The sequence below is a fragment of the Hypanus sabinus genome, chromosome 11 (assembly GCF_030144855.1).
Source record: "Hypanus sabinus isolate sHypSab1 chromosome 11, sHypSab1.hap1, whole genome shotgun sequence".
Classification (NCBI taxonomy): Eukaryota; Metazoa; Chordata; class Chondrichthyes; order Myliobatiformes; family Dasyatidae; genus Hypanus; species Hypanus sabinus.
Genome location: NC_082716.1, coordinates 21,552,901 through 21,577,953, shown reverse-complemented (window position 1 = coordinate 21,577,953; position 25,053 = coordinate 21,552,901). Strand labels below are relative to the sequence as shown.

General features: G+C 42.4%; 1 protein-coding gene across 4 annotated transcripts in view; it reads left to right on the top strand.

Moving 5' to 3' along the window:
- Nucleotides 1–21,544, top strand: part of bcar3 (BCAR3 adaptor protein, NSP family member) — a 111,810-nt gene extending 90,266 nt beyond the window's left edge. For 3 of the 4 annotated variants that reach the window (XM_059983926.1, XM_059983929.1, XM_059983928.1), the window contains 8 exons: nt 171–616; nt 4,358–4,458; nt 6,160–6,854; nt 10,728–10,843; nt 12,931–13,102; nt 13,981–14,092; nt 18,417–18,623; nt 19,880–21,544. In XM_059983926.1, coding sequence (XP_059839909.1) covers nt 171–616; nt 4,358–4,458; nt 6,160–6,854; nt 10,728–10,843; nt 12,931–13,102; nt 13,981–14,092; nt 18,417–18,623; nt 19,880–20,055 — 2,025 coding nt within the window. In that variant the 3' untranslated portion in view covers nt 20,056–21,544. The remainder of the gene's footprint in view (nt 1–170; nt 617–4,357; nt 4,459–6,159; nt 6,855–10,727; nt 10,844–12,930; nt 13,103–13,980; nt 14,093–18,416; nt 18,624–19,879) is intronic. The other variant, XM_059983925.1, reaches the window with a different exon arrangement.
- The last annotated feature ends 3,509 nt before the right edge of the window (nt 21,545–25,053 follow it).

The window sequence follows — 25,053 nt, the reverse complement described above, 5'->3', positions numbered from 1 at the left end:
GTACAGTGCAATAATAAAATTACTACAGTACTGTGTAGCAGTCTTAGGCACCTTAGCTCTATATATGTGCCTAAGACTTCGCTCAGTACTGTACACGTACCTTGATAATAAATTTACTTTGAACTTTCAACTTGAACTTCTTAAGTAATGTTTAGTATTTGTGTTTTCAGGTGGCAGAGACTCTGATTCAGAGAGATGGAGACTTCCTCATCCGTGACTGCCTTTCTAACCCCGGAAACCATGTCTTGACCTGTCAGTGGAAGAATGTCCCTCATCATTTCATGATCAACAGGGTGCTCGTCCGCCTGAACGAAGGCTACTCCCGCTTGCAGTACCAGCTTGAGCGAGAGAGATTTGACAGCATCCCCGCCTTGGTCAGGTGCTACGTGGGGAACCGCAAGCCGATCTTCGAGCAGGTGGGGGCCATCATTTTCCAGCCGGTAAATCGGACGCTCCCGCTGCGGTGTGTAGAGGAAAAATACAGCATGGCTCCTGTGGTCAAGGAACAGTTCACCCAAGTGCCAAGTGGGAAGTCGGACACAGGGAAGAGGCTGAGCCTGAACATATCGAATGGCTCCGGTCAGGCCCACAGTTTGTCACCAGGAAATCTTCTGAGGTGGGTAACCTGAAAGAAACTAACCCTTTCTCTGTTCATGATGAAGTCTCTACTTAAGAAGGTATTCTAGTTAACATTATCAATTTTTAAATCAGGCTGTATTTAATCAAGATATTTGATTGTGGTTGATGTGGGATTGGTTTATTAGTTAGCACATGTATCGAGATATAGTGGAAGAAAACAACCATACAGAGCATTTCGAAAGCATAAATATTTTGAGGTAGTACAAGGGAAGTGCAGGAACAGCGTATAGTGTCACAGTTACAGAAAAAATGCAATGCAGACAGACAAATGGGGTGCAAAGTCCGTGCCTGGTAGATTGTGAAGACAAGTGAATGTTGAAACAGAGAAAAAGAAATATAATTTAAGGTAGTGTTAAGGTTTGTTAGGTTGTTTCAAGAACCTGTTAGCAGAGGGGAAGAAGCTGTTATAGAACCTTGAGGTGTGGCTGTTGAGGCTCCTATGATCACTACCTGGAGGAGAGGCCCTGGCCCAGATGTGAAAGGGCTTTGTCCCTTATGATGGATGCTGTCTCCCTGAGACCTCTCCACTTGCAGGATAGAGGGGCACAGATCAAAACAGAGATGCGGAGAAATTTCTTTAGCCAAAGGTGAGTGAGTTGGTGGAATTTGTTGCCACATGCATCTGTGGAGGCCAGGTCGTTGGGTGTATTTAAGGCAGAGATTGATAGGCTCTTGATTGGACATGGCATCAAGGAAGAAGGCCGGGAACTGGGGTTGAGGAGGAGATAGAAAAAAGGATCAGCCATGACTGAATGGTGGAGCCAACTCGATGGACCAGAATTCTGCTCCTATGTCTTATGGTCTTATGGAGTCAAAGGTCTGCTCAACAGTGTTAAAACATGGGATTGAAGCTGTCCCAGAGCCTGGTGATGTGTGCTTTTGTATCATCTGCCCAATAGAAGGAGGAAGAAGAGCAAATGTCTGGGGTAGATGCCATCTTTGATTGCATTGGCTGTTTTGGTTCTTCGAAGTGCAAGCTGTAACCTTCAGCTTCTGCATTGCAGGGTTTTGAACAAGGTGGCAATGTATGGATACACTGATTTTCATCGTCATAGATTGCAGCATGGTTCCCATTGGTTAGAATGAAACATACTTACCCCCACTATTTAGGAAAGGAGGGAGAGAGAAAACAGGGAACTGTGGTCAGGCCAATACAATTAGAAGGGGTAATGCTGACAGCTGTTATTAAAGTGGCATGATAGCATAGTGGTTAGCGTTACGCTTTACAGCCTAGGTGACCCAGGTTCAATTCCCGCTGCTGTCGGTAAGGAATCAGTATGTTCTCTCTGTGGTCGTGTGTGTTTATCCCGGGTGCTCTGGTTTCCTCCTACATTCCAAAGACATACAACGGGTTTGAAGATTAATTGGCTATATGAGTATAACTGGGCAGTGCAAGCTCATCGAACTGAAAGGCCCTAATACTGTGCTGTTTCTCTAAATAAAAAAAAATAATATTGGGGATTGTACAGGCAACATGAAAGATTTTTTTTGTGATTGTATGAAGCAAACTGGACAATGTCAAATGTTGGACTTTCAGACAGTTTTCTGTAGGGTATAACATAAGATTCATAAATAAAATTAAAACATGGGAAATTAGGAGTAATATACTGACTGTTTTGTAAATTGGTTAATGGACAGGCTAGGATGAAATGAGTCACTTTCTGCTTGGAGTTATAACTGCTGGGCTGCTGCAGGGATAGTTCCTGCGGCTGGGGTGCTCACGATCCATATCAAAGGTTTGTAAGCAATGTAACACACTAGAGTTTGTTGATGATACAGAACTCAGTGGCAGTGTGCACAGTGATGGCAGGGAGGGAGAAGGGGGGATATAGATAGGTTAAGTGAATGGACAAGGATGTGGTAGAAGGAATATGATGTGAAGAAACTTGAGGTCGGAGTACAGAAGTGAAAATGCAGAGTATTCCTTCAAAGTGTTTGCAGAACGAAAGGTTTTCTGTTTAAAATGATCCTCTTGGAGAAGAATTTGAGTACAAGTTTAAAGAGGACATGCTGAAACAAATAGTCCTGGAGAGATTGTACATAGAAGTTTGAGAATAGACTTTGTTTCCCTTCTTAAGATAGGGTATAACTGCAATAGATTTTTCAACAAAGATTCCTCAGACTGACTGCTGGGGTGGTAGATTTGTTGTATGAAGAGACATTTTGCAGACTGGTCCTATTGATACGTCATTTAGCTGTGGTGAGGGGGTCGCAGTCTCAACATGAGAGGACAGACATGAGAAGTTTCTTCATCCAAAAGATGGTGAACCTTCAGAATTCTCTACGCAGGAGGCGCTGTCTCTGAGTATATGCAATAGAGAGTTTAATAGGTTTTAGATATTAAGGTCATGGGTTCATCCAGGAACAATGGTGAGGTAAAAGATCAAAGACAAAGTTGAGTTTATTCTCATATGCACAGTGATCTCATTGAATGGTGAAGGACACTTAGGGTTGAAAATCCTATTCTTGCTTCAGTTTCTTATGCAAATCAGATGAATTTATGTTTATGTGGCATTGGAGAGGTAGCTTGTCTTTTAGTTATATCCCTGAATTATTCACCTTGACCCATTAAATTGAAACAGATCAGGTTTATTATCACTGACATATGTTGTGAAATTTGTTGTTCTGTAGCAGCAGCACAGTGCAATACATAAAATATACTACAGATATACTATAGTAGGGTCTTTTAAGATCTTTTAGATAGGTACATGGAGCTTAGTAAAATAGAGGGTTATAGGTAAGCCTAGTAATTTCTAAGATAGGGACATGTTCGGCACAACTTTGTGGGCTGAAGAGCCTGTATTGTATTTCGGGACAAAGGGCCTCGGCCTGAAACGTCGACAGCGCTTCTCCCTATAGATGCTGCCTGGCCTGCTGTGTTCCACCAGCATTTTGTGTGTGTTGCTTGAATTTCCAGCATCTGCAGATTTCCTCGTGTTGGCCTGTATTGTGCTGTAGGTTTTCTATGTTTCTATTGCAATAAGAAATATATATTAAAAATTTAAATACGTAGTGCAAAAAAATAGTGGAGTTCATTGACCATTCAGAAATCTGATGATGGAGGGGAAGAAACTGTTCTGAAAACATTGAAAAGGAAAACGTGGAAAAGGAGCGTTAGGCTGGACTCATGCCACATTCTTCTTTATCCCATGTAACTAGTTCTTTGTAAAACGAATCTCTTACATAACTGGCTGGCGTAAGTCTCTGTACATCCGGTTAAATGAAACATTTAATTACTGATTCACAGTTTTTCTACTTACTGACATAATCTACATGTCCTTTGTCCTTGGAGAGGTTTGTTTTCCTGTAGCAGTTTAAAGGAGTGTCACGTTCCCATCTTTGACCTTGGACACTCAAAAGACTTTGTAGCCATTTCAGGCCAGTGTGCACAATAGGTTGTTGATGTTTCTTCCATACACAGATTTGTTGGCAATCCTTGAGCTCAGTTCCTTCGGCCACATCATGGAGATTCAGTACATTTATGTTTTCATAGGCAGTCTGACAGCTCCTTTTATCTTCAGCTGTCTGTATTCAGTGCTGTACCACTGCCTGAGATGTGAGCAAGAGAAAGGTTTTGATGAAAGGTACTTGCATTTCAATATGTTCGAAAATGTTTCAATAGGTGAATGAGTTTCAATACTTCAAATCTGGAGTTTAGAAGTAGCACCAGGCAGCAGAGTTACTGGTTTAAAAAAACTTTTTTCCATTGTCACCACAGGAATAAAGACAAGAGTGGGAGCCAGCCTGCATGCCTTGACTACGTGCAAGATAGACGACAGCCCTTGAAGTCTCATCAGTCCGAGAGTTACCTCCCTTTGGGTGAGTTTTGAGTCAGTCATGGGGTTGCATAGCAGCAATGTTTGGGAATGTGTGTAATGCTTTAGCAAAGCATACAAAACACTGGAGGGACTCCGCAAGTCAGGCAGCATCTATGGAGGGGACGTTTCAGCCCAGCATCTTATGCAGCTTTTAAGAGAGATAAATTTATGTTTATGTGGCATTGGAAAGATACCTTGTTGTCTTGTTGGTTCCTCCATGAATTGGGTACCTTGACCCATTGGATAGAATCAGATCAGGTTTATTATCACTGACATGTGTTGTGGAACTTATTGTTCTACAGCTGCAATACATGACATTTACTATAAATTACAATAAGAAATATAAATTCTTATTAGAATAAATTAGAATAAAATATATAGCATCTTGTGTGTGTGTTGCTAAAGATTTCTAGCATCTGCAACGTCTCTGGTGTATAATGGTTTAGTTTTCTGCAGTAGGTAGATCAAGGGAGTGGATTTTACTATCAACACCAGCAATAATGTCTTCTTTATTTGATCAACATGACTATAATGCTTACTAATCTCTAACTGTGGTCATAACTTGTGAGACTTGCTGTTGGTTCTTGGAGGCTGTGTCAAATATAAAGTACAAGGCATTGATACTATGCTGGCTTTCCCCTTTGTGTCTGTGTAGAGCCAACCAGTCCCATAGTGGCTCAACTCAGATCAAATAAAGATCGTAGTTGGGCTTTGTCCATTAATATCACAAACCGACTAGGCTGCCCAGTCACTTGGCTGTAATTTTCAAATCTGCCCAAAGCGCCAAGGGTAGTAGTGTGTCAGCATCCATAAAGCTGGGTTTCACTGTAGGCCAACTAAGTTCAATTCTTTTTTAATGAAGTACACTGTAAGTTCCTACAAATGCAATAATAACCAGATAACCCAAATTATTTCAGTAAACAATCATGTTTAAGGGTTAAATTATTTACTTTATTTAGAGATACAGCAAGGTAACAGGCCTTCCAAGCCACCAACCCCATGTGACCCAGTTCCACCCAATTGACCAATTAACCTTCTCACTTCTGCATCTTTGAGCTGTGGAGGAAACCCACACAGTCACAGGGAGAATATACAATCTCTTTTCTGACAGCTGTGAAATTGAATCTGGGTTGCTGGTGCTCTCAATAGTGTTACGCTGTCTGCTGTACAACCATGGCGTCCCTTACTGACCAGGGCACTGGCAAAAATCTTGCTTTTGATTACCTTAGTAGTCCCTCAGTTTCATATCCCAAAAATAACACCCCTGACATCTGCCCACTAACTTACTGGACGTCAGCCCAGTAACAAACTACAGGGTCAGTGTAAAGATTAACCTTAGAAGTTTAGCTTCATTTGTTACATATGCATTGAAATTTTGAAACATACAGCAAAATGCATTGTTTGCATCAAATCAAATCAGTGAGGGTTGAGCTGGGCAGCCTGCAAGGGTTGTCACACTTCCAGTACTAACATAACATGCCCACAACTCACTAACCCTAATGTGAGAGGACATACCAACTCCTTACAGACAGTGGCTGGAATTGTACCCCAATGTTACAGCGGGAAAGATAAAGCTAACTGTTATGTTACGGTGCCTCCCGATGATCCCTATGAGTGGAATTTGAACCCACCTGGATGAGATCTCCCTGAGCTACAGGCCACGGTGATTTCTGACCTGAGGTTGTCTTGATTTTATTCACAGGAACGAGGTCGCCTGCACCACAACCCCACGCTTCGCAGCAACAGCAACCCAGTGGGTCAGATGGAACGGCTCGGGACAGGTCGCCCGTGTTTCGAACCGGCAGTGAGCCCGCTCTCAGTCCCACGTGCTTCCGACTGCCCATACTGGAAATCCAAGCCGGGGAAGCACTGAGGGGCTCCGACAGTCAGTTGTGTCCCAAGCCACCACCAAAACCCAGCAAGGTGCCGTCCCTGAAGGTGGCCAACAGTCCTTTGTTAATGAGTAATGCCAGGAAGGACAAGGGTGACGATGTGAATGCTGGCACTCTGGATACGGGGCATAGTTACCGGCAGCCGGAGTCCCCACTAGACAGGCCACATTTTCCACAGCCTGACGGTTTTGTAGAGAGACTTAAAACCGAGGAAGCATCGAGGACCGTGTTTCCCAGTTCCATGTCCGCCTGCAGCACACCGGGTGGCAGCTCGATCCTGTTCACATCCGCTCCTGTCGAGGGCGAGGAGGAGGTGAAAGCCCCAGCCCTTCTCAGACCCGTCATTGAAAATGTCTCCTGCTTCAGGCCCAATGACTTCAAATCGAAGCTGCTTCCCCCAGACAACAGGCCTCTGGACTCCTCCGTCATCAGGCATGTTAAGGAGCTGTTTACCAAAGCTGATTCAACAACAATTGCCAAATACATCCTAAAAGTGGACAGCCAGGTAAGAAATGGTGTTAACCTCAGAAACTGTAGGCTGAACTGCTGTTTGGCTTCAATCTGCTTTGTTTTAAAAGTGATAAATGCTGGGAATCTGGAGAGCTAAGTAATGATTCACCTGGATTGTAATTTGGTATTGGTTTATCATTGGCACATGTACCAGGATACAGTGAACAAGTTCGTCTTGCGTACTGTTCATACAGATCAACTCATTACACAGGGCATTGAGCTAGAATAAGGTAAAATGATAACAATGATAATTTTAATAAAGGGTAAAAATTACTGAAAGAGTGCAGTGCAGGAAAATGATGAAGTGCAAGATCATAACGAGGTAAATTGTGAAGTGAGATTTATATTTTTAGCGGTTAGTTCAGGGGACTTGCAATGTGAATAATTATTGTCCACGGTGGTGAATATTGGTAGCTCGGGTTAAGGTGTTTGATATTGCGTGTTCACTGAGCTTGGCAATTAGCTTGCAGACTTTCCAGCACCAGCCGAGGGGACATCCTCAGTGTGCAGTTGTCGGTGTTTCTCTCCGGGCCCCTGTTCACTCACCTCGATCCCAATTGGGGACCCCTCCAATTGATTTTTGTGTTCTATTGGTTTGCGTTTCGTTGGCTCTTAGGGGTTCATAGAGGGCGTCTATTTTGGTATGTTTGTTGACGGGGTTATCAGAAGAGAACTAGGCTTCTAAAAATTCTCGTGCCTGAAGTGTGGCCCTCTTCTGATAACTCTGTAAACAAACATGTTGAAATAGAAACCATCAATGAACCCCTAAGAGCCAAAGAAACACGAGCCAATAGAACTCGAAGGTCAGCTTGAAGGGGTAGCCGATCAGGACTGAGGCAGGCGAACTGGAGCCTACATAAACAGTTGCTGGTGTTTCCCAGAGAGAAGCACCAACAACTGCACACCAAGGACGTTAGCTCAACTGGTGATGCAACGTGTGCAAGCTGATTGCCCATGGGAAGCTCAGGGAGTACCACTACATCAAATTATTGTCCATTGCTGAGCATTGAAAAGGTAGTTTAGATTTAACCAGGCAGGGATAACATTTCCTTTGCTATAGGAATAAATAAAACTGACAGGGCTGGCAATTTAATGGTTCATTTCACCATGCTACTAGGACCAGCTTTCCATTCCAGATTATTTTTTAAAAATCCCTAGCTGCTATAAGTTTTAAACTCCTGTCTACAAAAGTAAGAAGGACAATTAGCAGAATTCAATTTCTTAGGACAGCTTGAGCCATCTGGGGCTCTCTGTACAAGCAAACAGTGCGATGAGCTGACAGGGTCTTTTAAGACTGTGGAAGGCTTTGATGGAGATATCATGGAGAGATGTTTCCACTTGCATCAAGTCCAGGTATGATAGTCACCACAGAGCTAGAATTGAAATGAAGCAACTTTAAAGGAGAAACATACAAAGGGGTTTCTCAAACTTCTGGTAATTGCCTCCTATTACTTGTTTATTTATTATTATTATTTTCTCTGCTAGATTATGTTTTGCATTGAACTGCTGCTGCTAAGTTAACAAATTTCACATCATATTCCAGTGGTCATAAGACTGATTCTGATTCCCTCTGTCAATTTATCTCCCTACTTGCCCATCACCACCCTCTGGTGCTTTTCCCCCTTCCCTTTCTTTCATGCTCTTCTACCCTCTCCTATCAGATCCCCCCTTCTGCAGCCCGTATTCTCTTTCACCAATCGACCAGCTCTTTACTTCACCCCTCCCCCCCTCCAGGTTTCACCTATCACCTTGTCCTTCTTCCTCTAACTTCTCATCTTCTTTTCCAGTCTTGACGAAGGGTCTCAGCCCAAAACCTCAACTGTTTACTATTTTCCATAGATGCCAAGTTGCTCCAGCATCTTGTGTGTGTAACATACAAAGTGGGAAGGAATGTGATTTGGGTTAAATAGTGAATGATTTCACCTGGAGGATGAACATTGAGTGAAATGGCCTGTTGTTGGGGTATTATTAATGTGGAGATAGCCCCTGCAAAATTGCTTCCCATCCCTTCCCACTAGCCGAATAGCAGCATACATCATTACTGAGATAAGATGATGAGAGTCATTGATCATGTGAATAGTCAGACGCTTTTCCCAGGGCTGAAATGGCTAGCACGAGAGGGCACAGTTTTAAGGTGCTTGGAAGTAGGTACAGAGGAGATGTCAGGGGTAAGTTTTTTACTCAGAGAGTGGTGAGTGCGTGGAACGGGCAGCTGGCAACAGTGATGGAGGCGGATGCAATAAGGTCTTTTAAGAGACCCTTGGATAGGTACATGAAGCTTAGAAAAATAGAGGACTATGGTAATTTCTAAAGTAAGGACACGTTCGGCACAGCATTGTGGGCCGAAGGGCCCATACTGTGCTGTAGGTTTTCTGTGTTTCTAAGAAAGTGATGACGACACTTCTGGTGAGGCCAACGTCTGAAGCCGACCAATGAAGAGTAACTGACTGCATGCAGTGAATACAAATGATGAAGAGTAGCTTGCCATTGCTCATGAAGAGTGACTGCATTTTGAGTTGTGTATGAACTCAAGTTTGAAACAGTGATATCTATAGTCATGTTTAGGTTAATATCTCTACAATTGATTTCCTAAGAACTTTTTAGAAAAAATTAGCAAAATCATAAGATACAGCAGCAAAATTGGGCCAATTGGCCCATCAAGTTTGCTCTGCCATTTCATCATGGTTGATCCAATTTTTCTCTGCACCTCAGTTTCATGCCTTCTCCCCGTATCTCTTCATGCCCTGACCAGTCAAGAATCTATCAACCTCTGCCTTAAATATACACAAAGACTTGGCCTCCACAGTTGCTTTTGACAAAGAATTTCACAGATTCACCACTCTCTGGCTAAAGAAATTCTTCCTCATCTCTGTTCCAAAAGGATGCCCCTCTATTCTGAGACTGTATTCTAAGACTGAGTCTTAGACTCTCCCACCATAGGAAACATCCTCTCCCCATCCACACTCTATCAAGGCTCAATAGACTTCAATGAGGTGACCCCTCATTCTTCTGAATTCTAGTGAATACAGGCCTAGAGTCATCAAACACTGTTAATAAGACAAGCCATTCAATCCAAGTGTTTAATGCATGCTGCTCTGAAGATGCTTTAATTCATAAAAGCATTCATCCATCCTTCATCCATCCATCCATCCATCCTTCCTTGGGATGGATGAAGCTGCAGCAACATAACTATCAAAGAACCTTGAGCCTTTTGTGCTAAAGTTTAGGAGCTCAATGTCAAAGTTGTAAGAGTCGATATCTCGGGCCGAGCCCCTTCATCAGGACTGGAAAGCAAAGGGGAAGATGCCAGAATAAGGAGCTGGCAGGAGAGGAAGGAGTACGAGCTAGAAGGTAAAGCCAGATGGCTGGGGAGAGGTGATGAAGTAAGAAGCTGGGAAATGATAGGTGGAAAAGGAAAAGGCCTAGAGAAGGAATCTGATAGGAGGGCGGGTCATGGGAGAAAGGGAAGGAGGAGGGGCACCAGGGTGAGGTGATAGCCAGGTGAGGAGAAGATGTAACAAATCTGTTTTGAATATTTGGATTTATGTTGTTCCTTAGTGACTGATTATCCAGGGACAGCAGGACAGAAATTCCAGTTGGGACACTTAGTCCATTGTGGTATTTTTTTTGCATGTAAAATTCTTGTCCCCTGCCTGCTTGAGGTGAAGCCGTTGTGGAATATCGTTTACTTTAAAAACTTCCACATAGCTTTATAATTCTATGCAAAAGTGGTGAAATTAGAAGCAAGGTTATTAAATGTTGACTGTAGTTCATTGCTGCAGTAATTAGCTAACCCCTGTGTATGTAAAATGACCTATTTAGAGGAGCAATTTCTTGCCTACACATAATAAACCTCTGGTCTCCCCAGGTTGCTAGGATACTAAATGTCTCTGAAGAAATGAGGCAACAAATGCAAGTGAACTCGGGCCTGGAACTTATTACTCTGCCTCACGGGCACCAACTACGTTTGGATTTAATTGAAAGGTAAACAGTACAAGTCCGCTGTTTGTGTAATAAATTGCAACAGCATTGTCTCCCCTGTAGAAGAAAGGAGGATTAACCCTGTGACAGCTAATTAAAATGTGCTCCTTTCTGACACCACTTGTACTACTTGCATTGTTTTTCTGGGGTAAATCTTCAATCAATACTGTGACCAGTTATCTATCTCATTCAAACTGATAAGCCAACTCACTGGGTATATTTAAAGTTAATAGGTTCTTGATTAGTAAGTCAAGGTTGACTTCTCTAACTTCCGTTAATGCCCCTCCTCCCCATCTTACCCCATCCCTGACATATTTAGTTGTTCGTTTTTTTCTCTCTGCCCATCAGTCTGCCTGTTCTCCATCTCCCTCTGGTGCTCCCCCCTCCCCCTTTCTTTCACCCTAGGCCCGTCCCATGATCCCTTCCCTTCTCCAGCTCTGTATCACTTTTGCCAATCACCTTTCCAGCTCTAAGCTTCATCCCACCCCCACCGGTCTACTCCTATCATTTGGCATTTCCCCCTCCCCCTCCTACTTTCAAATTTCTTACTATCTTTCCTTTCAGTTAGTCCTGACGAAGGGTCTCGGCCCGAAACGTCGACAGTGCTTCTCCCTATAGATGCTGCTTAGCCTGCTGCGTTCCACCAGCATTTTGTGTGTGTTGTACAGGTTTAAGGTGCTTGGGAGTAGGTACAGAGGAGATGTCTGGGGTAAGTTCTTTTACACAGAGAGTGGTGAGTGCATGGAATGGGCTGCTGGCAACGGTGGTGGAGGTGGATACGATAGCGTCTTTTAGGAGACTTTTGGATAGGTCCATGGAGCTTAGTAAAATAGAGGGTTATGGGTAAGTCTAGTAATTTCTAAGGTAGGTACATGTTCGGTACAACTTTGTGGGTCGAAGGGCCTGTATCGTGCTGTAGGTTTTCCACGTTTCTATAATGTGTTGAGGCTCATCGGGAGGTAAGTAATAGAAGTCTATAAAATAACGAGAAGCCAATATATTTTCCCAGTGTCAAATTGTCTAATACTTGAGGGTGTTGTCATAGCATTTAGAAGAATTTAATTGCAATGTTCAATGTTTTGAATGGGATTAGCTCACTTGATGCAGAGATGTGATTTTATTTTTGCTGAGGAACTTGAACAAGGTGAACCATCTTAGGCAAGGGTGAGATGAGAATTTCCACTACTCAGAAACTGTAAATCTGTGAGATTTTCTACTCTGCTGTGGTCAATATGTGTTTGAAAACTAAGGGAATCAGTCAATAAAGATCATGAGAGAAATATACCTAGGGTAAAGGGCCTAATATAACTGAAAAGCAGTTTCGGCTTGAGGTAGCCACCTATTGTTCCAATTGTTTGTCTACATAACTATAAAGCCCTCGAGTCCCATACCACCAGGTCCAGAAACCCTTCAAGCATCAGGCTCCCAAACCAGCACTTATTTCAGCGCTGAACTGATCCCAGAACCTGTAGACTCACTTTCAAGCACTCTACAATTATGTTTTCAGTATTATTAATTAATCAATTATTCTTTCTTGTATTTGCACAATTTGTCTTTTGTACATTGGTTGTTCGTCTGCCTTTGTGTGTAGTTTTTCATTGAATCCATTGTATTTCATAATATCTAGACAAGATATAGGAATAGAATTAGGCCACTTGGCCCATCGAGTCTGCTCTGCCATTTAATCATGGCTGGTCCATTTCCCCTCTCAGCACCTTCTCCTAGTCTCCCTTCATGCTCTGACTATTCAGGAACTGATCAACCTCTACCTTAAATATACCCAGTGACTTGACCTCCACAGCTGCCCGTGGCAACAAATTCCATAAATTCACCACTCTCTGGCTCAAGAAATTCCTCATTAGCTCAGTTCTAAATGGGCGTCCCTCTATTTTGAGGCTGTCCCCTGTGGTCTTAGACTCCCTCATCATAGGAAATATCTTCTACACATCTACTGTGAATGCCCACAAGAAAATTACTCAGGCTAGTATATAGTGACATATACCCACTTAGATAATGAAATTACTTTGAATTTTAAAACAGTAGATCCAGCTGAAGACTAGACAATGAAGTAAACCTCTTTCTTTTCTCAGGTACAATACTTTGTCTATTGGGATTGCTGTGGATATCCTGGGTTGCACAGGAAGCGTTGAAGAGAGAGCCGCGGTGTTGGCCAAGATTATCCAATTGGCAATGGAGCTGAAATACTCCATGGGTGATCTGTATGCCTTTTCTGCTGTAATGAAAACTTTAGACATGCCACAGGTATTTTCTTCCTCATTGCTCTGGCAATCAAAATGTCTAGTTGTAATTGGCTATATTTAGCATTTTGTAAATTAAATCAGTTAATATATCAAAATGATTTTGTTCTTAACATTATCTGCATGGGGAGGTTAATTAAATCAGAATCAGAATGAAGTTTTCCATCAGCAAACACAAAGCCTGACATTAAAGGTTTGGACCTACAGTATTCTCTTGGATCGAAGGTAATAGCTGTGATGAATGAAAAATGGGGCCATCAGCTAGTGGAAATCAGGGGAAAAGGAACAAAAGGCTTTATAAGGCAATGGTCAGACCACATTTGGAGTATTGTGAACAGTTTTGGACCCCATATCTAAGAATGGATGTACTGGTATGAGAATAATCCCAGGAACAATGTACAAGGAGCATTTGATAGCTCTGGGTCTGTACTCACTGGAGTTTAGAAGAATCAAAGGGGATCTCATTGAAACCTGAATATTGAAAGGCTGAGACAGAGTGGAAATGTAGTGTATGTTTTCAATAGTGGGCAAGTCTCAGAATAGAAGGATGTCCTTTTAGAACAGAGATGATGAGGATTTTTTTTATAGCCAGAGGGTGTTGAATATGTGGAATTCAGTGTCACAGATGGCTGTTGAGGCCAAGTCATTGAATATATTTGAAGCAGAGATTGAATTGGTAAAGTTGGCAAAGGTTATGGGGAGAAGTGGGAAGATACAACCATGATGAAATGCTGGAGTAGACTTGATGGGGCAAATGGCCTAATTCAGCTCCTATGGCTTAATGCCTAAATATTTTTTGTTGTCAAATTAGTGTTGCTCTCAGTATGAGAGGGCATGTGCAGTGGAAACTCTGTTCGAACATTACGACTTGTGTCTGCACAGATTACCCGATTAGAACAAACCTGGACTACACTGCGACGCAAGCACACACAGAGTGCCATTGTCTACGAGAAAACTCTTAAACCATGTATCAAAGCTTTAAATGAGGGAAGAGGTAAGACTTCCTGTAACGTCTCATTCATTTTGTGCACCTGAGCAGCACTGCTCAACTTCGATGGAAACGGGGTACAGGGCTTGTAATTTTAGAACATAGAATAGTACAGCACAGCACATTACAGGCCCTTCGGCCCACAATGTTGTGCTGACCCTCAAACCCTGCCTCCCATATAACCCCCCACCTTAATTTCCTCCATATACTTGTCTAGTAGTCTCTTAAACTTCACTAGTGTGTCTGCCTCCACCACTGACTCAGGCAGTGCATTCCATGCACCAACCACTCTCTGATTGAAAAACCTTCCTCTAATATCCCCCTTGAACTTCCCTCCCCTTAACTTAAAGGCATGTCCTCTTGTATTGAGCAGTGGTGCCCTGGGGAAGAGGCGCTGGCTGTCCACTCTGTCTATTCCTCTTAATATCTTGTACACCTCTATCATGTCTCCTCTCATCCTCGTTCTCTCCAAAGAGTAAAGCCCTAGCTCCCTTAATCTCTGATCATAATCCATACTCTCTAAACCAGGCAGCATCCTGGTAAATCTCCTCTGTACCCTTTCCAATGCTTCCACATCCTTCCTATAGTGAGGCGACTAGAACTGGACACAATACTCCAAGTGTGGCCTAACTAGAGTTTTATAGAGCTGCATCATTACATCGCATCTCTTAAACTCTAACCCTCAACTTATGAAAGCTAACACCCCATAAGCTTTCTTAACTACCCTATCTACCTGTGAGGCAACTTTCAGGGATCCGTGGACATGTACCCCAGATCCCTCTGCTCCTCCACACTAAGTGTACCACTGCCATTTACTTTGTACTCTGCCTTGGAGTTTGTCCTTCCAAAGTGTACAACCTCACACTTCTCCGGGTTGAACTCCATCTGCCACTGCTCAGCCCACTTCTGCATCCTATCAATGTCTCTCTGCAATCTTTGACAATCCTCTACACTATCTACAACACCACCAATCTTTGTGCCCCACATCCAGGTTGTTAATAAAAATCACATAAAGTAGAGGTCCTAGAACAGATCCTTGTGGGACACCACTAGTCCCAAACCTCCAATCTGAATGTACTCGCTCCACCACAACCCTCTGCCTTCTGCAGGCAAGCCAATTCTGAATCCACCTGGCTAAACTTCCCTGGATCCCATGCCTTCTGACTTTCTGAATAAGCCTACCATGTAGAACCTTGTCAAATGCCTTACTAAAATCCATGTAGATCATATCCACTGCACTACCCTCATCTATATGCCTGGTCACCTCCTCAAAGAACTCTATCAGGCTTGTTAGGCATGATCTGCTCTTCACAAAGCCATGCTAACTGTCCCTGATCAGACCATGATTCTCTAAATGCCCATAGATCCTATCTCTAAGAATCTTTTCCAACAGCTTTCCCACCACTGACGTAAGGCTCACTGGTCTATAATTACCTGGACTATCCCTACTACCTTTTTTGAACAAGGGGACAACATTCGCCTCCCTCCAATCCTCCGGTACCATTCCTGTGGACAACGAGGACATAAAGATCCTAGCCAGAGGCTCAGTAATCTCTTCCCTCGCCTCGTGGAGCAGCCTGGGGAATATTCCATCAGGCCCCGGGGACTTATCCGTCCTAATGTATTTTAACAACTCCAACACCTGCTATCCCTTAATATCAACATGCTCCAGAACATCAACCTCACTCATATTGTCCTCACCATCATCAAGTTCCCTCTCATTGGTGAATACTGAAAAGTATTCATTGAGGACCTCACTCACTTCCACAGCCTCCAGGCACATCATCCCACTTATATCTCTAATCGGTCCTACCTTTACTCCTGTCATCCTTTTGTTATTCACATAATTGAAGAATGCCTTGGGGTTTTCCTTTACCCAACTCGCTAAGGCCTTCTCATGACCCCTTCTTGCTCTTCTCAGCCCCTTCTTAAGCTCCTTTCTTGCTACCCTATATTCCTCAATAGACCCATCTGATCCTTGCTTCCTAAACCTCATGTATGCTGCCTTCTTCCACCTGACTAGATTTTCCACTTCACTTGTCACCCATGGTTCCTTCATCCTACCATTCTTTATCTTCCTCACCGGGATAAATTTAACCCTAACATTCTGCAAGATATCCCTAAACATCGACCACATGTCCATAGTACATTTCCCTGCAAAAACATCATCCCAATTCACACCCGCAAGTTCTAGCCTTATAGCCTCATAATTTGCCCTTCCCCAATTAAAAATTTTCCTGTCCTCTCTGATTCTATCCTTTTCCATGATAATGCTAAAGGTCAGGGAGCGGTGATCACTGTCCCCCAGATGCCCACCCACTGACAGATCTGTGACCTGACCCAGTTCGTTACCTAATACTAGATCTAGTATGGCATTCTCCCTAGTCGGCCTGTCAACATACTGTAACAGGAATCCGTCCTGGACACACTTAACAAACTCTGCCTCCCAATCTGCTCCTCGGTATCTCTGCTGCTACCAAGTGGCCTATAGAATACCCCCAGTAGAGTAACTGCTCCCTTCCTGTTCCTGACTTCCACCCATACTGACTCAAAAGAGGATCCTGCTACATTACCCACTCCTTCTGCAGCTTTAATAGTATCCCTGACCAGTAATGCCACACCTCCTTCTCTTTCCCCCCCTCTCTATCCCTTTTAAAGCACTGAAATCCAGGAATATTGAGAATCCATTCCTGCCCTGGTGCCAGCCAAGTCTCCGTAATGGCCACTACATCATCATCATCCCATGTATGTATCCAAGCTCTCAGTTCATCACCTTTGTTCCTGATGCTTCTTGCATTGAAGTACACACACTTTAGCCCTTCTGCCTTACTACCTTTACACCCTTTATTCTGCTGCTCTTTCCTCAAAGCCTCTTTATATGTTAGATCTGGCTTTACTCCATGCACTTCTTTCACTGCTGTATCGCTCCGGGTCTCATCCCCCTTGCAAATTAGTTTAAACCCTCCTGAACCATGCTAGCAAACCTACCAGCAAGGATATTGCTCCCCTTCGAGTTCAGGTGCAACCCATCCAATCTGTACAGGTCCCACCTTCCCCAGAAGAGATCCCAATGGTCCAAAAATCTAAAACCCTGCCCCCTGCACCAACTCCTCAGCCACACATTCAACTGCCATCTCCTCCAATTCTTACAATCACTATCACGTAGCACTGGCAGCAATCCTGAGAATGCCACCCTTGAGGTCCTGTTCTTCAGCCTTCTGCCTAGTTCCCGAAACTCACACTTCAGGACCTCATCCTTCTTCCTGCCCATGTCGTTGGTCCCAACATGTATCATGACTTCTGGTTGCTTTCCCTCTCGTAGCAGGATGTCATGCACCCAGTCAGAGACATCCCGGATCCTGGCACCCAGGAGGCAACAAACCATGAGGGTTTTCTTCTCACGTCCACAAAATCTCCTGTCTGCTCCCCTGACTATAGAGTCTCCAATGACGACAGCTCTCCTCTTCTCCGTCCCATCCTTCTGCACCACAGGGTCAGACTCAGTGCCAGAGACCCTGCCACCGTGGCTCACACCTGGTCGGTTGTCCTCGCCAACAGCATCCAGGGCAGTGAACTTATTATTCAGGGGAATGGCTACAGGGGTGCTCTGCACTACCTGTCTACTCTCCTTCACTTCCCCTCCTCAGACTGTCACCCAACGACCTGCTTCCTGCAGCCTAGGTGTGACTACCTCCCTGTAGCTCTCATCGATGACTGCCTCATTTTCACTTATGAGTCGAAGGTCATCCAGCTGCTGCTCCAGATTCCTCACACGGTCTTCCAGATCGCCCAGCCGCAAGCACTTCTGGCAGATGTGACTCTGTGGGAGAGGGGAGTTCCCCCAAGACTGCCACATCTCACAGGAGAGGCACATGACCGTCTCAGGAGGCATTGCAAAGACTAACTGGGAACAAGCTCGTCCTCCGCCTCTTCCCGTCAAAGCCTCTCGAGTCAAAGCCTCAAATCTCCACTCCTTCACTGGCCCACTCACTCACTGGCCTCTTTTATTTTATATTTCAGTTTAATTCTTAGTTTAATTAAGTAACAGCTAGGTGGAGTGTTGATTAGATAAATGGTGGCTCTTTGATGAGCAATGCTTATTCCCTGTTCAATCACAAAACTCTGGTTTGGACCAATGTAGATGATCGCACAATCATTATAGTAGATGAAGGGAATTTTAAAATCTTTGATCTTGCAGTAGAATATTCTATTTCATCACAAAAGAGAGCCAGATACCCAAAATATCACCGTGAAAGAAATGGGTTTAAAAACATTGTTTAATCTATAACAAGTCATATTAATGTTATTTTGCTCCTATGACATCTCACAGAAGAAGTTGCACTCAGTAAGATGACAATTCCACACCTCATGCCTCTCATTATTCTCATGGAACGGCAGTTTGTCACCTTTGAAAGCACGGAGTTGTGGGAAACCATCGATCAGGGCTGTGAAATCATGCTCAAGCACCTGGAAGACGCACGATCCATTGCACATAATGCTGATGTGTACAAAATGAACACGCAACGGATTCTTGAAGGTGAGGATGGTGCACAACTCAGAAACGATCTTAAGGTCTGTTCAGGAACACACAAGTACAGTAAACTGGTTTATTATTGTCAGATGTACTGAGATATAGTGAAGAACGTTTTATTTTGCAAGCCATCCATACTGTACCGTCCTCGCTGAGGTATTGTGACACCAACTAGACCGTCAGCCAAACACCATTTCAAAAGGGTATGAGAGTCAGGGTATCGCCTCCTGGTTCTTTGGTTATATTGCAGACTAAATGGCATGACATGGTGAACAAGGAGTGAAAGTGAGAAACAACAAAATACAGTGCAATCACCATGGTGTTCCATTCACACAGATGAATAAGAACTTAGTTAAGTTTCCTGCAGGTAAATAGTATGTGTAACCCATTTGTTTCTACATTAGTGTCTAATAAACTCAAAAATAACATTCTATTTTAGCAAAATCTTATTGATGTCTTTCTATAACTTCTAAATACAGGTGCCCCCTGCTTTACGAATGTTCACTTTATGCCACTTCACTTTTACAAAAGATCTACATTAGTAACCTGTTTTCGCATTACAAAGAGGATTTTCACTTTTACAAAAATTTTTCCCATATAATTTAATGGTTCTGCACTTTACACCATTTCAGCTTAAGGAAGTTTTCATAGGAACGCTCTACCTTTGTAAAGGGAGGGACACCTGTAACATAACATCAACTTGCAAACAATGCTTCTGTTGGGGAAATAGCAGGATGGCTTTAGATAGAAACTTCCTTTGCTCCTAACATAAACCTCTGGTCTGCTGCCAGCCTACGGGCTTTTATACTTTCTCCTTCCCGGTGTCACAGGAAGTGACTTAATGCAAGTCTGAAACTGCACATTAAAATAAAAGCTGAATGTGCTTAACATAAATCAATGGCCTGAAAGGCAGAACACATACAGATCTTTCCATTACATCAGAGCATTGAGGTAGCACAATGGAAAGCAGTAACAGAGTATAGAATAAAATGTTACAGTTACAGAGAAATGCCATGCATCTAGACAATAAATGCAAGGCCATATCAAGTTAGATAATGAGGTCAGGAAGGAAGGAGGCCCTGATATCTAGAGGGAGAGTAAAATATTTTCAAGTTTATAATGACGGGAAGGTGGAAAACAGTTTCATTGAGAAACTTTATGGTTGTTCTATCTCATGACCTATCCTAGTACCTCACACATTGCAATTGTTTCTTTTCCTACAATAATGTGTGCTTTTATTAACTCTGGTTTCTTTCTCTTAGATTTTGAGCCGGATGAAGAAATGCTTGAGACATTTCAGACCGAGTTTGCAATGAGGCTGTTGTGGGGAAGCAAAGGAGCACAAGTTAACCAGACAGAACGATATGAAAAGTTCATGATGATTTTGACTGCTTTATCACGTAAACTTGAACCACCGTCTTGGCACCTGGAGCACTAGCTGATTCTGGAAATACAACAGCAAAGACAGCCTGTTGTTAAAACACACTTTGTACAGTATTCAACAATAACCCAGAAAGGATCCTTAGTTCTATATATCAGTGTTTTAGCCACTTGCTGTCTTGCACTGCATCTCAGCAGCTTGCACGCCTTTAACATTCCATGCAAAATTTTGTTGCATCTACAGAAACACCCTTGAGTTAAAACTCCAGTATACAGAAATGCTCATGTGTTGTTTCTTAGAAATAGAGTTTTACTAGTTTACCTTTGTATCAACGTGCCATGTCACCATGGTATTGAAGATAGTTTTGGGTTGCTGTAGAGCAGCCTTTGGCACTATGTGTGGGTGAAGACTCAGGCCTCAGAGAAAGCCAGTGACTTTCAACTGTATTGTTCAATGTTGGTCATTGTAAATATTTAATATGAAAAGTAATCTTTGAATGCTTTAGCCATTTAATATATTGTAAAATTAATTGTAAATAGAATTCTGTAAAATTAGTGGTATTTTATGCAGTACTGTAAATTACTGTGCAGAACGTGTATCTGTGTGACCCAATAAAATTGCACCATTTCTTTACGAGGTGGAAATGTTCAGACATGAGATCCCACACAAGCATTGGCAACCAAGCAAATCAGCATTAGTGGGAGCTATTTTAACCTAGCAATTTTCATTGCCATTTTAAGTATTCTGATTTTCTATTAAAGTGCTAAAGATGCAGTCTGGAAATTTGCAACCACTTTCCCTTCTGAAGTGAAGGAACTTGGATGACATTTCATGATTACTGCCAGTAGCAGGGGGACAGTTTCAAGACTATGATTTAAAATATTTAATTGATCCTTGCTATCCAGTTAAATCCTTTGCCATCTACAAGTCTGTTGAAACTACACATAAAAACTTACACCTAAACATTCCATTTGAATCTTAGACAGGCAGGCCTCCCATAGTATTTTCTATGGTACATACAGTACTCAGATTTGAGAGAGCTACTAGTGAATGAAATGGACACAACTGTACAGATGGTGCAGAAAAAAGTGTTACATGTCTGTACACTACAGCAATTCTCAACGTCCAATACCTCTAGTAGTTGAGTTAAGGTGAACATTTACAAATAATGAACTCATGCAAAACGTGTAGCAATTCATCCCCGACCAGATTTTTCTTGCTTCTCCTCCCTTAAATACAATGAAACCAAATCAGACCTATCTTCGTTCTAAATTCATTACTACAGAAATATTTTAACTACTGTACTGTAAGGCATAATTCAATAACTATTCAATAAAGGCAACACCACCAGAATCAAGGACAACTATCAGGCTGCTGAAGTCACCTCAACTCTGAACTGATTCCACAGACTCACTTTCAAGGACTCTACAACTCCTGTTCTCAGTATTATTTTTTTTATTTGCACAATTTAGCTTCTTTTGCACACTGGTTGTTTGTCAATCTTTGTTTACGTATAGTTTTTAAAAAATAAAATCTGTTGTATTTATTTTCCTGTAAATGCCTGCAAGTAAATGAATCTCAGGGTAGTATATGGTGACATATAAATACCTTGGTAATAATTTTACTTTGACTTTGACTTGACTTAAATAGAGGAGAGTGCAATTTATACTAGTATGAGGAAAGGTTATGCCAACATCAATAAGTATGTGGAGAGGTCTGAGGGTTCGATGGACCAAAGGGCCTGTTTCTGAGCTGCAGTGTCCTATGACCGTGTCTCAGAGATGAAAGACACAATTCCTCAACTGCACATCCTCTATTGACAGCTTTGCCTTCAGCCATCTCAGCCCTACTGCACTTTAAGAACTTTCTTGGAACCTTCTCTAGCTTTTTGATCATTTGCCATTCTTCTGTGGGTCTTTGTCAGTTGTGTTTAGTTATGCAGAGAATTTGGATACGGCCAGGCTTATTTTCCTTGGAATGGGGGAGGTGGAGGAATGGTGTGATAGAAGTATTTAACATTAATTATATAATTAGGGTAGATGGTCATAATCATTTTACTATGGTAGGTGTATTAAAAACAAGGGCCTATGTTTAAGTGGGAGGGAGGAATTTTAAATGAAATCTGAGGGGCAAGTATTTTTTTAAAAACAGAATGGTTGAGATTTGGAACACTGCCAGTGAAGGTGAAATCAGATATGATTATAATTGTTAAGAAGCATATAAACAGACACAAACTGGAAAAAAGGGGTATGGTCCCAATACTGGTAAAAAGAGATTACAGTATTATGGACACATGGGACAAAGAGCCTGTTTCTACGCTGTAATAACGCTGACTCTCTACCACCACCAACAGGCAAATTGCTGTTACTGCTAATCCCAGGTTGCCACACCTCAGTCATGAACCACCATAGTATAAACTGAAAATCCTCAAGACCTTCCCAGATTGCTCACTTTGACTTACACAGAATAACTATTTTAAACCCAAAGAAGCTATCCTTTGATAATGCACATTTTTTTCAGTTTATTAAACCATTGCAATAATCACTTACAAAGCAGATGAAAGGCATTAGTACCAAGGGACACAAAAAAAAACTCACCTTCACCTTCTTTCATATGCAGTTTTCCAGAGGAGAAACAGTTCAGTCAAAAACTAATAGAAATATTTTCATAGAGTAACACATACAAAATGCTGGGGGAACTGCTGTTGGACAATTATGATGGTATCTCCTCTAAACTCTGCAAAAATAGTTTCTTTAAATTTTGGCAGACTATTTATAAATTAAGCTCCAATAATGGAGTCTAAGTTCACCAAAATTTAGATCTAGTTAATTAAAAGGACTTGGGACATGCTGGTAATGGTCATTTTAGCCAAATATAAAACATAACTTTCTTGCTGTTACTTCAGTCAGGTTTTTTTGTGCAGCCCTATCTTTGCACGTACCATTTCCAATATTTTTGCCTTTCTCAAATATTTGGCATACAAAGTTATTGTGTTCCATTGGTACTTTGGACATTATTCATAGAACAGTACAGAATAGGTCTTTTGGCTCAAAATGATAAGCTGAGCTTTTAGCCTCTGAGATAATCTAACCCTTCCTCCCCTTCCATTTTCTTTTATCTATATGCCTAACTAAGTGTCTCTTAAATGTCCCTAATATACCAGATCTTAATAATCTATTCAGATCTGGCATTTTTTGGTATTCTATTCTCACATTTTCTCTCACCCGCCTGTTCCCTCCTTAGGCAGTCTCTCTGGATTTCCACTCCAGATTCTCCAGGTTCTTAACTGGCTGTGTTCTATGCAGAACCCACAGAATTCCTACAGGTGGGGCATTTGGGGTTCAGATTGCTTCAGGAGTACCCACCTGGCTCCTCTTGCCTGTTCTGCTACTCTAAGAATGTATCATTCAAAGGGGAATGGGGTGGGGGTGGGGGCTAAGTGATTACTTATTGCATGTAGGTGTCAATTGCATGAGATTTGCTTAAAAATCATATTTCACACTCTTGTAATCTATGTATAAACCTTTAAATAATCGGCTAACTTGGTCAATTCCTTACCTTTTTAAATAACAATGTTTTAAGCTACAATTCCATATTTTAATGCTAAACAGTACTAAAATACAGTAAAAATTCAAATGAATCACTGTACTTTACTAAAGTGCTGAAACTTCAGAATTTGTTGCTGTTAGCCTCTGACTGGTGGATTGGTAAATCCATCTTTCATACTATAATTCCAATTCATCTCTAAACTCCTAAACAGGAGTCCCTAAGGCAGTCTGACGTTGTCTTCAACCTCGCTCTGGCAACTCTTGCAATGTCACTGGTGCCAAGCTGTATCGGCCCTTGCCCTTCCCTTGGACAACACTGGTGGTGTGGAGAGGGGAGACTTGCTGTTTCGGCGACTGCCAGTCTTCCATACAACCTTGCCCAGGCCTGTGCCCTGGAGAGGACACTTGCAAGACTTTCCAGGTGCAGATCCATGGTCTCGTGAGACTACCGGATGCCATCCAATCCTAAACATGGAACTAATATTCTCCTCTTCCAACCGGATCCTTGACTTTCTAACCAACAGACCACAATCACAGTTCAAAGGTTAGGCAACAAGACCCCCACCACAATTATCGACAACAATGGCGTTTCACAAGGCTGCGTGCTCAGTTTCCTACACCACTCCATTGTGGCCAGATTCTGCTTTGTGACTACTAACTTTCAGATGATATTACCATTGTTGGCCAGATCTCAAATAATGCTGAGTCAGAATACAGGAAGGAGATACAAAGCTTAGTAGCATGACGACAACCTTTCCCTCAATGTCAGCAAACCAAAAGAGCTGGTCACTGACTTTAGGAAGGGACGCCGTGAACATGTAAACATCCTGTTCACGTTAAAGGTGCTGAGTCAGGAGGCCTCAGAGCTTCAAGGTCCTAGAAGTGAACATTGCAGTAACATGTTCCAATCCAAACACATTGATGCCATGGTCACAAAAGGCCGCCAGTTCCTCTACTTCCTCAGGAGGTTAAGAAAATTTGGTATGGTCCTGTTGACCCTCACTAATTTTTATTGATGCACCAAAGACAGCATTCTATCCAGATACATCATGGTTTGGTACAGCAAATGCTCTGCATGCTTGCAGGAAGTCGTGGACACAGGTCAGTCCATCATAGAAACCAGTCTTCCCTCCATGAACTTGCTCGCACACTTTGTGCAGCCAGCATAATCAAAGATCCTACCCACTCCAGACATTCACTCTCTTCTCCTCTTCCATCAGGCAGAAAATAGAAAATAGTGTAAGCACATACCACCAGGCTCAAACACAGCTTCTATTCTCCTGTTGTAAGACTATGTTAGTACAGTGAGATGGACTCTGGACCTCGCAATCTACCGCATTGTGATCTGGCACCCACCTATCTGCACTGCATTTGCTCTGTACTGTAACACTATTATTGTTTTACCTTGTACTACCTTGATGCACCATTGCAGTGGATTACTCTGTAGGGATGGTGTGCAAGACAAGTTTTGCACTGTACCTTGGTACTCAGGAAAGTAATAGACCAA